General features: G+C 34.8%; 2 protein-coding genes across 2 annotated transcripts; both read left to right on the forward strand.

Moving 5' to 3' along the window:
* Positions 1-1,935: 1,935 nt before the first annotated feature.
* On the forward strand, positions 1,936-4,828 carry LOC21396245 (30S ribosomal protein 2, chloroplastic). The gene is made up of 4 exons (XM_010097083.2): positions 1,936-2,323; positions 3,145-3,246; positions 3,357-3,653; positions 4,517-4,828. Exons 1-4 carry the CDS (start codon positions 2,003-2,005, stop codon positions 4,553-4,555), a joined length of 759 nt encoding a protein of 252 aa, XP_010095385.2. The 5' UTR covers positions 1,936-2,002; the 3' UTR covers positions 4,556-4,828.
* Positions 4,829-6,403: 1,575 nt separating this feature from the next.
* Positions 6,404-11,579, forward strand: LOC21396246 (sister chromatid cohesion 1 protein 3). The gene is made up of 14 exons (XM_010097084.2): positions 6,404-6,527; positions 7,348-7,609; positions 7,694-7,740; positions 7,843-7,892; positions 7,981-8,048; positions 8,144-8,619; positions 8,740-8,830; positions 8,909-9,045; positions 9,140-9,702; positions 10,177-10,216; positions 10,387-10,432; positions 10,542-10,677; positions 10,979-11,100; positions 11,483-11,579. Exons 1-13 carry the CDS (start codon positions 6,404-6,406, stop codon positions 11,075-11,077), a joined length of 2,139 nt encoding a protein of 712 aa, XP_010095386.1. The 3' UTR covers positions 11,078-11,100; positions 11,483-11,579.
* Positions 11,580-11,675: the final 96 nt, after the last annotated feature.

Raw genomic sequence — 11,675 nt, forward strand, 5'->3', positions numbered from 1 at the left:
GAGTGTAACTTGAGTGTAGTTTTTGAATTGAATTTGAGTTATAACTTTAGTTGAAGTTGTAACTTAAATAAAGTTGAGTAAAGTTGAATAAAGTTGAAACTTAAAAAAATATGAACTTGAATAAAATTAAAACTCGAGTTGTCTTTTTTTAAGTTTTTTGGACAAAAGAACAACCCCGTAGTCTTCTTAGAAATCAAGTCCATTATTAGTGCAAGAAAAAAATATTTCAAAAAATTATATCGAAGAAAAATTAAAGTTATATTAGAGTTTTGACAAAAAAAAATAACTTAAGTGGAGAGAGATTTAAAAAAAATTATTTTAATTAAAAGGTGACAAAAAAAGTATTTTAAAAAAGATATTGTAAAAAAATAAACTGTGAAATAATATTAGAGGGAAAAAAAATAATAGACCAAAGAAAAGAAGAAAAAGATTTAAAAAAAGAAAAAGAGGAAATGATAAAAATAAAATGTATTGGAGTTTTAAGAAAAGTGGACAGAATTAATAAAAAATAAAAACAAAAACAAAGCATGAAGAATAAATGAGAAGATGACACATGACAAAAGGAGAAGCAACTTCTTTTAACTCTTTTACGTATATTTAGATCATATCGACAAAAATTACATGGTTTGTCATTGTTTTTCTCAGTTCTAACATGTGTGCCATTAAAATATTTTAGTACAACTTATTATTTTTCTTTCCATTTCTTCGTCTCCTTCGGGCTCTCTCTCGTCTATCTCTCTCTCGCCCTCTCTCTGTCATATTCACTGTAAGGGAAACAGCGAACGCCGTTGCGGTGAAGAACTCGGAGCTATTCAAGGTCAAGCTAGTCGGAGTTTTTTGCCGGTGGTGGAGATTCGCCGGTGCAACAATGGAGAACGTGCTCAAGGAGTAGTTGAAAAGAGATAAGGATGGACTCTAAAAAGACATGGTCAAGCCTTTCTCCCGCACCGACACGTCCGAGTTGCCGAGCTTCAACGTCGAGTTGTGGAAGGTCTGTTGCGCCACATTAGGGATGCCGAGCTTCGACAACAGAAACTGCGATGAACGGCCCGACAACTGTGGCGATAAATTATTCATTTATTATTAATCGATAAATTAATAAATTATTCATTTATTTATACATAAATAACCTTATTAAAAGAACATTTTTTCTTAGTCCGAACAATATTATTTTATAGAGGTTTTACTATATCCTACTAGAATTTTTTTTTTTTTTTGTCACGGAGCAGGAGAAAATATTTTCTTGTAGAAAATGATAAATGTCCTATTAGGAAAAAAAAATCTGGTATAACATAAAAGATATCCTTATATAATATTTTTTGACATCGTCTTCCAATAACGAGACCCACTACTAGAATATTTTTTAGTGGCATAAATATTAAATTTAGAATTGATGTATAAAAATAAAATAGTGTTATCTTTTTTATGACATTCTTGAAAATTCCCTTATTATATATATACATGTTTTGCGGACCTAAAACAAATTATCGACATATTTCTTTTGTCATTTAACAACAAAAGAGTAAAGGATTGTGGCTAATGGTGTTAATTATAGATTAAATTTTGAGAATTAAGTGCCCAAATTTTTAGAAAAGAGTAACATTACCTATAAATTAAGGCCTCATTAGTTTCGCTCATTTGAGTTGAAAATTTAAGTTAAAAATGAATTTGAGAGAAAATACTGACATAGCATAAAAAAATTTAGATTTTTATGGAAAAAAATACTATAATAAAAACTTAATTGTGATTCTGCAAAACGCACAGAGCCTAGAATTAGAGGATGTAAATGTTTAAATTTTTTAATTGGGGACCTATGAGCTAAATCTTACAAAGCTTTGGGACGTAAATATGTATAACTCAAAATATCTTTTTATTTTTTATTTTTTATTATTCATTGCTAGAATCAGATAATGTGATAAAAGTCATAAAACCCAAAGTTTTGCCTCCATTTCCACACTTCTTCTCAACTCAGCAGCAGACCCAACTCAAAGTCTCAAAGAAAATGGCTGCAATCTCATCTCTTTCTTCACCACCCAATCTCTCAGTAAAACCCACTCTCAAAATCCAACCAAAACTCTCCTCCGTCCAAATCCCAATCCTCGGATTTCACAAAAAACTAACCTTTTCGCATGAAATTCAGTCTCTGTCACTGTCTCCGAGTATACCATCCCACAGACTCTTCGCCGTGGCAGAAGAAACGGCCTCCGTCAACACGTCTTCCGAGGCCGCGAGGAGACTCTATGTCGGCAACATTCCTCGGACTGTCACCAACAACGAACTCGCCAAGATTGTCGGAGAGTATGGCGCTGTTGAGAAAGCCGAGGTACTTTTTTCTTTTTGAATTGTCTCACTTTTGGGTTTTTTGGTGTTTTTTTTTTTTTTTTTGAATGTTCGGTTGGTGAAGATTTGGGGGAAGAGTGGGAGAACTGAGAAGTATTTTGGTGTTGTTATGTTATGCTCTTTTTTTTTTTTTTTTTGGTCTCAAGAATTTGAATTCCTCACGAGAACCCAAAATGCTGGTTGTGAATTTCGCAAGACAAAATCTTTTAGCTTGCAATGGATAGGATTCTCCGTCAAGGGATAATCACAAATCTTGCTTTGAGTTAAATCTTGTATTTTTAGGAAGTGCAAAAGTGTAGCTTTAGATTTTCAATTCCTTTAAGATCTATTCCTTAGGATACTTTTTGACTGACTTAACACCATAAACTTAAATCTTTATCTTCACAGTTATCCCTAAACAGATTTGAACATCATCCTAAAAGTACAAGGTGGAACATTTCATTGGCAGGAACTTTGTGAGAACCATTCACGGGAATTTTTCTGATTCAATTTTTTTGTGAGAGGAAAACACTGTAGTAGAATTAGAATTATGTGTTTATATACATTTATCAAACAGGGGCTGCATTTTGTAATTTCCCGAGTTTCAAGTAGTGTAATTTTCCGATGGTTTATCGAATTTGATTTATGCAGGTGTAGGAGCTTGTGCAAAAAGTTTACGGAAATTAGTTATATTCGAGTCTTATAGTTTTGACATGTATCTACTTGAATGAGTGTCTGTTTGCAAAATCCAAGAGAAATTTCCTTTGACCTTTTTCCTTCTTGTGAGTGAAATGAAACTCTTTTTTTTTTTTGGTTTTGTTGTAGGTGATGTATGATAAGTATTCTGGTAGGAGCCGTCGCTTTGCATTTGTCACAATGAAGACTGTTGAGGACGCAAATGCAGCAATTGAGAAGCTGAATGGAACTGTAAGCTCAACTTATCTACTAGTTTAGAGTGATGGCATTGTGATATTTTGAAACTTTTAATCGTTCATTTGATTGTTAAGGTGTATTCAGTATCTGCTTTCTGATTGCAGGAGATTGGAGGACGAGAGATCAAAGTAAACGTAACGGAGAAACCCCTGTCGGGAGTGGATTTGTCACTTCAGGCAGAGGAATCCCAATTTGTTGATAGTCCCCATAAGGTTTATGTTGGAAATCTAGCAAAGAATGTAACTACAGAAACTCTCAAGAACTTTTTTTCCGAGAAGGGAAATGTTCTTGGTGCGAAGGTCTCGCGGGTTCCAGGGACCTCGAAATCCACTGGATTTGGGTTTGTTAGTTTCTCGTCGGAGGAGAATGTGGAAGCCGCTATCTCATCTTTCAACAATTCTGTAAGTTGCTTTCTATTGTTCTGTGTTATGGTGGAAATTGGGATGTCTTACTGTGCACCAATATTACATTTTCTCAGTGTCTAGTTTCTGTTTGTTTTCTTAGGGAAGTTCTAATAAGTTCATAACTATTCAGTTGCTATGGAGTATAGGACGAGTAACGTAGACTCCTGTCGAAAAATAGATAACAAATTAAGGACCAATGTGGTACTGTATTATTTTTGGAGGCCCCAAAAGTCTTTTGCACATAACATAATGCAATGCTCGGTAAAAGTGCATAAAAAAATTTCACACATACATCAATGCTCTTTTGCAGTTAATTTGGAAGGTTTGATTTTTTAACTTTTGACTTCTGCTTCTACCTCCGCTTTTGCCGGAAGTAAAAGCCCGCTTTTGCCGGAAGTAAAAGCATAATTACTTTTAAAAGGACAGCAATGCCAAACTAAGTCTAAGCCACATGGTTAACTGTTGAGCATAAGATGAGCAACCCCTTTACTGTTGTTGTAGAAAAGGAATAGAGAATCAGGTTACACATCTGTTTTAGCTGGTTATGTTTTATGTCAGTGTTTTAAGATTCAGAGATAGTTGCATATTGTGTTTTCGAACATTTACAAGACGGCGTTTCTATACTCCAATACCTGCATAATGTTCTTCCGAAATAACATATTTATAAATGGAATGTATGCTCATAGAAATCAATATTTTTTGCCACCTTTTATGATCTTATTGTTATGGAAATTAAAGGTCCAAAAAAATTTGCTGCTTCTTCATAGCCAGCTTCTTTAGCAACTAGTTTTCCTTGTTTTATTTAGTCTGTTTGTTGTTTCATTTAACCTATTTGTATAATCTTTCCTTGTTTATTACAGTTATTGGAAGGACAACGAATTCGCGTAAACAAGGCCTAGTGTTATCTAGCAGAGCTGTGGACTTTTGCAGAGAGTTTTACTTGTATTTATTGTATCCGAGATTAGGCGTGGTTTCTTCAGATGACATAAAAATTATGCTAAATAGCGATCCATTTCTGGATGATGATATTAACACTAGTAGTTCTGTTACTTGATCGAGATTATGCCTTTGTTCTTGGCGGAAACTTAGTTGGGTAACTTTTATGTTCGGTAATGCATATTTCTGAACGTAAGATCATATCAACATTAAAAGTGAAAACATTTTACGGCTTCCATGCACTTTGATAAAAATCTGACAGTCCAGAACTTGGATATATTTTTCTACTTAAAATTCAGCAGCATACTTTTGCAGCGCACCAGAATGTGTAATCAAATCTGTGTTAAAGGCTCAGGTATGAAAAATTGGTGCCTCTGATTATCCCAGTCCTCAAATGACAAATACTTATGGACTATTGCTAGATGGTAAAGCTTTGATCTTGCACTTTCGGAAGGAATGACCCACTTTTTTTGCGTAATTGACATGTTTTCTTTTTTCAATGGAAAAAATTAATTTAATTTAATTTAATTTAATTTTTTTTGTTTGTTCTAAATTTTTTTTTTTTTTAAGTTGCGTCTCTTGAGACTCGACTTTTGTTCAAAGTAACTCACACACCCACTAAGCACCGATTGAGTTAAAAAAAAAAAAATCCAAACAAGGATTTACTTGGCAATTGCTAATTTTAGTTTATTTTGTTATTAATTGAATATATTAAGGGGTGTTTACTTTGCATCAAAGTGAAACAGAAGATGATTAGTGACTATTTTTTCATATAGAAATGTGTTTACTTATAAATTTTAATTTCTTGATATTAATTCCCTGTAATTCACTGATATTAATTCCCTAGAATTTAATGGGCCTACAAAAAGAATGAAAAAAATGAATTTTAATCACGCATCCCCTTAGTATTAATTCTCTATTAAAAGAAATGAAAGTCATATTTACTTATCTACCCTTATTTAGTTAGTGTATGGTTAATATTATTTGACCTTTTAGTTTTTTTTAATAAGTAAAAAGATATTTTAGTTATTAGAGTGATAGTATTGCTTTTCTTAACTCTAGTAAATACTCCAAAGTAAGTGGGATTGTTTCTCATATACTATTTAATAGTCAAATTTATGCTTATTATTTTATTTTACTTTCCAAAATCAACTTTTTCCATTACATTCTTTTATCATTTGTGCCCTAAGAATACTGGCTTTCAAACAAAGCAGAAAAAAAAAAAAAAAAAATGAAAGAACCATGCTCATATCCGTGTAAATCTCTAAAAAAAATTAGGAGAAACAGCTTAAAAATAAAACGGAAATTTATCAAATTTTTAGCTTTTTCAGAGAATAATTTTCTGAAAAATTCGACTTTAATATCTTAAAAACAGAAATTCAAGATTTCTTTTCTGAAATCTCGTTAAAAAAAAAAAAAAAAAAAAAAACTATAAAGTCATGTCGAATGGCAGTGGTTGTAAAACTCCCAAAACAAGAAGGGTATAACAGTAAAAGAAAAAACAAATGTACGACACGAAGCCCCTCAGTCTCCGGAAGTGGCCACGTCATCAACGATTGGCGCCACTTTTCGTTTCCCGCGCCATTTCAACTTCGGTTTCCCCTTTCTTCCCCAATTCGCCTCTCTCACTGTTAACCCTAAAATAAAAATCCCTAATTTATCTCTTTCTCTCTCTATATCTATTTATCTATATACCCATCCACACACACAGAATCTCCATTGTTGTAAACTTGTTTTCAATCACCGGAAACTACTGTTACAGTACAGTACAGTACATCTGTCTCACACTTTCTCTCTCTAGATTGAAGAAGATGTTTTACTCGCAGACGTTTCTGGCTCGGAAAGGGCCGCTGGGGACCGTTTGGTGCGCGGCGCATATGCAGAGCCGACTCAAGAAGTCTCACTACACTTCCACCGACATTCCCGCCACCGTCGGTCAGTCTTTTTTCTTTTTCTTTCAAAATTTCCAATTTTTTTTTTTAATTTGGTCGGTATAATGTCGCTTTAATCTTGATTTATTTGTAATGAATCAAAGGAAAAAGTTTTCAGCTTGATTTGACTCGTAATCTTTTTTTCTTTTTCGAATTGTGATGAATGTTTCGTTCTGAAATTTATTGTTGAGTTTTTCGTTTTGTTGCTATTATTTGTATTGATTTCTGTAATTTCAAACTGGGAATTTTAGTTTCGACTTTTCGTGAACCAAATAAAAGAAAAAGGCTTTAGCTTGAATTTTTGAGTGTTTGGGTATAATGGGCACCTACTATTTCGTTTCTATTTTTTGTAAAAGTCGAGATTTTTTTATTTTATTTTTTGTTTTGATTTCAATTCAGTATTGGGTGGAACAATACATGAATATTTCTTGTTTTAGTATTTAGAGATTGATTCTCTGATAAATGTTTAGTTTTGTATTTAATTGGAGCAATTTTCGTTTTGTTACTGGATAAAAAATCTTTGACTCATTTTTTACTTTTTATTCTCCATTTCAGTTTCTAATTAGCTCTTAAAAGAAAAAAAAAATCTTGTGTCCAAATCAAGGTGCTTTAAATACAGAAACGATTTCTAATCAGTTCGTGGGATTATTTTTGATTGCTGACACGTTCTTTAATGATTATAGATTAAGTGACCATTTTATTAGTTTTGGTCTTCTTTCTTAAACAATTATGATTATCCTAGGTTAGCCTGTGATTTGATCATTTTAAATTTAAAAATAGTTATTAATAATTCTCAAACAAACATGTCTTGTGATGACTTATAGAGCGCATAATGTTTCCGGAGGTACCTCTTGCACTGAGAATGACGAGTCACCTTCTGTTGGGTGTCGTCCGAATATACTCGAAGAAAGTCGACATCCTCTACGATGATTGCAACGCCGTTTTGACTCGCTTGAGGAAGGCCTTTGCATCTGTGGACCTTAATTTGCCAGAGGATGCGAGGCAGGCACCCGTTCAAGCCATCACTTTGCCGGATACATTTGACCTTGATGCTATGGAGTTGGATGATGACTTGAATCTTGACGGGTATGAATTTTTGTAAGCCCTCTAAAAAAAATCTTTTGAGCTGCTTTGTGTTCTTCACGACGACAATGTTTTTTCTTTGTTTAGGGGCAACGACCATCATCACCGGAGTCAGGAAGACATTACATTAATGGGTATCTAAGTGCTTTTCTGTTACTGTCTCCATTGTTCTTTTTCTCTTCGTTCATAATTTTCAATTGTGGATTCAGCGACTTATTTATAACTTTATCCAACAGATCAAATTCCAATTGGAACAGAGCCTTATGTTTCCATAACTTTTGATGAGGTATTTTATATTCATCTGCTTATGTTTGTATTTAGATTTAACACTACTTGAGTGCGTTGATACTAACAAAAAGCTTGGTTCCTTTTAGGATATCCTGATGGATAGTTTATACCCAACAGAGGCTCCTGATTCATCTGGAGCAGCTATGGATCAGAAGTATGAAATTTTTTTCGGTCTTCTTTTCCCCATTAATATTTCTGATTCTTTGTTCGAGGAAACCACATTTTTTTACTTTGCTTCTATGTTTACAGTGATGCCCGTCCAGCTGCAGTGAACAGCAGTGAGGGTGTACCTAGTCCAAGCAATCAGATTGGTGAAGAGAATATAAAACATACTGATGAAACCGTGCTTCCTGATTTTGTTGGACACGAAGCTCCAGATGTTGTTGTACAAGATACTGGTCTAAGTAATCAGGCGGAAATGCACGAGTTGAGGCATAGTACTGATAATTCACCTGAAGATATTCTAGAAGTTGAAGTCATGCGTGATGCTGCCCCTGATAGTTTGGGAAACCCTCCACTTTCTCCGAGTCGTAGTAATGACATTGCTGAGCCACCAGCATCTTTAGACCAACTAATGAATGAGAAAGAAACTCTTTCTCCAATTATTGAAACTAATTTAAATTCTGGAGGAGAGACTCCGTTGTTTCAACCAAGTTCCGGACCTCAAGCATCTGTTGGTTCTTTGCGAGAGGGTCTACTGAATGATAATGTACCTGTTTCGTTCGGTAAGTGCGTTATTTTTCACCTTCGGCATGAAAGTGTGCATGCATTGTTGGGGTCGTTTGCACCTATTTGTTTTGCATCTTAAAAGTTTTTTTATTTTTTATTTTTTTTATATGTTGCAGCCATTCGATCAACACCTCAGGTTGAGAAACCAAAACCAAAACCCAGAAAGAGAAAACAATGTTTTGATGCAGCCCCAGTGTTGACTAATAAGTATGGTTGGTTATATGATCAAGTTACGATAATGATCATTGTGCTATGGTTACTTATACGAAGTCATGATATATGTAGGTTCATGAAGAAGGCACTTGAAGATCCTAGTGATTTGAAGCGCAAAAAGAGGAAGATTCCCTACTCTACATTGGGCATATGGAAATTGGAGAAGAATTTAAGAAAGGAAAAAGGTTTTTCTGAGCCTTTATTTACTGGTGAGTTGTATTTGCATCACCTTTTCCCTTTACTGCTTTTCTTTCGTTACATTCCTCTAATTAAATGAGAGGGACTTTGGGTGTCCTTCGGCAGGGATGTGCTCGGATCTTCGTAGTATCTTTGACAAGGATTATATGTCAACAAAACTCCAGTCTTTGAAGGAAGCTTCCTCCGGTTCTGGTGGTGCGAGGTCTCCTGCTCTGGAAACTGAAGCTTTCCCAGAGGCTGTAGTTTCACAATCTCCATTTCCTGCTGCTTCAATCGAAGCTTCACCGCAGCATAGGGGGGAACAAATTCAGACCCCTACACATGATTATGCTCAAGAAATCGAACGTCTCATGGACGTAAGCCATGATGAGCTGAGTAACTTGCATGATATTATTCCTTCGCCTAGGGCGACACCTTCACTTGGGGCGCATGACATCAGTCCTTCCACAACCCAAATTTTGGGGTCAACGCCAGTCACAATGGCGGAAACTACTCTTGGAACAAGAGAGTCTACAGGAACAGGAATGTTTCCGATGCCAGATTTTCTTACTTCAGCCAGACTTGGTGAGTCTGATCTTGAGAAACCTGCATTTTTTTATGAGCGTAACGGTCAGGAAAACGCACGTCTCTCAGGTGTTCCTGAGCTGGATTCCGCAGCAGAAGCGGAAGTAAGTTTTGATGTCTCTCCAATTTTTCAGTTCAGTTTCACTTATGTAATATGTATGTTCTACATTAATGTTTTTCTTTCTATTATTAGTGCCTATTCTAGTCGGTTCAAGGGCTTTCTTCTTTTTATGTGGAAGATATGTCGCATGTGAATTGTCTTGAGTTAAGCAAAAAAAAAAAAAATGTTAGGGCTCCACACCCTCGCCATAAAGCAAGTTGTTTAGACTAAAAAGCATGTGTAATTCCTCGAGGTTCTTTGTGCGTGGGTAGGGTTATGATTATGGATTCATAAAGAAGAAAGACTTACTATGAATACTTGTTTCCGAGTTCTCTTCCTAAATGATGTTTTGTAGTTGTTTAGCACTCTTATGATTCTATGGAGAATTTGATGGATAAACGCTGGTGGAGTTAACAATGAGTAAAGTTGCTGTTTGGATAAGCAGAATTTAACCCGCTGTATTGTTGTTTCTTTGTAGGAACTCTTTTTCCTGGAAGCAGACAACAGTACACCATCAGGTAACTGAGTAATCTTTTCATTTATTCTATGTTTTGAATTAAATCTATTTAATATGAGATCGTGCTCTTATCGTTTGCTCGGAGAATAAGATTTATTTGGACGCGGGTATTCTTTCACTCTGCTTTCTTACTTCCACGAACAAGTGACATTATCTCTTGTTATGTGGCAGGATCTCAAGGAACCCCCGGAGTTGGTTCCTTGTCTGTCAGAACCAGGTTCTACTTCTTTTCAAAACTTTTTTCACCAATTCATGGATAATTTTATGACCAGTAAAATGTATCGTAGTCTGCTTACTGAGGCATTCTTCTGATATATGGTTTTCAGGGCTGTGGCTCAGTATTTAAAAAGACAGTCTTCTATCACCCCGATTACGGAGAATGCATCTGAAGATCTCAGTTTGAACAAGCTTTTAAAAGGAAAGACAAGAACGCTATGCGCTCGAATGTTCTTTGGAACACTGGTGATTATCGAGACTTCTTGTTTACTTTGTATAACCTATATTAGCCGCTTTGATCATAAACTAGTAAATCCAGATTTTGGGTGAAAAGTGGATCTTGTTTAATCGGTTCACAGTTTATATACCTATACATCTTGGTGAAAAAAAAAAAAAAAAAAAGAAAAAGAAAATAGAACTTTGTGAAGGTGCAAGACTTTTACGGCTGTTGTAACAAGCGTCTCAAGTACTTCTATTAAAAAAAAAAAAAAAAAACTCAACCATTTCTTTGCATCTAATGAATATGATTATTACTAATTGCTATTAGGTTTTGAAGAGTAATGGTCTTGTTGATGTGGTAGAAGAAGAGCCTTATGGTGATATCACCTTGAAGCTGACTCCAGCACTGTTGAAGGCTCAAATCTAGGATAAATGTTAATTTATGTGCAGGTACGATTCTTATTTGTACTACTTTACTGAGTATTGTTTTGTTTACAAATTTCATCATTTACAAAGTTGCGGAATTTGACGATTAGGGAAAACTTTGCTGGGCTATTTTTGTTAGATGCTTCTAAGTTTCCCAACCTCAATTCTTTCCCAATTGTAGCACCACCCGATAGCCGTATGTGATTTGGAAAATCTGAAGCAGAATCTGAAGTTCATTAAAATGCCGAGTCGCTGACGAAATTGTGAATGCTTACACGTTGTTTTCTCTTCAATTGCTTCAACTAGTTTGTGCGTCTGCATTGGCTCTGCACGTGTTAGCGAAGTACTAATTAAATTCTTATCAGGTGATTACCAAAGACTAATATAAGTTTTCTTTGCATGACAGTTAGCGAGACGAAAGAAGGGAACAAGGAGAGCAGTATCAACTGTTTGTACAGAAATCGGGACGCGAAAAGCGAAATTTTGACTTCGTTAGAAATATTTAGTGGTTCATGTGTAATTATTAACTTTTTTTTTTTTTTTTTTTTTTTTTTTTTTTTTTTTTTTTTGCCAACAGGGTTTTAAAAAAAAAATTTTTT

Source organism: Morus notabilis, unplaced genomic scaffold (assembly GCF_000414095.1).
Source record: "Morus notabilis unplaced genomic scaffold, ASM41409v2 Scaffold555, whole genome shotgun sequence".
Taxonomy (NCBI): domain Eukaryota; kingdom Viridiplantae; phylum Streptophyta; class Magnoliopsida; order Rosales; family Moraceae; genus Morus; species Morus notabilis.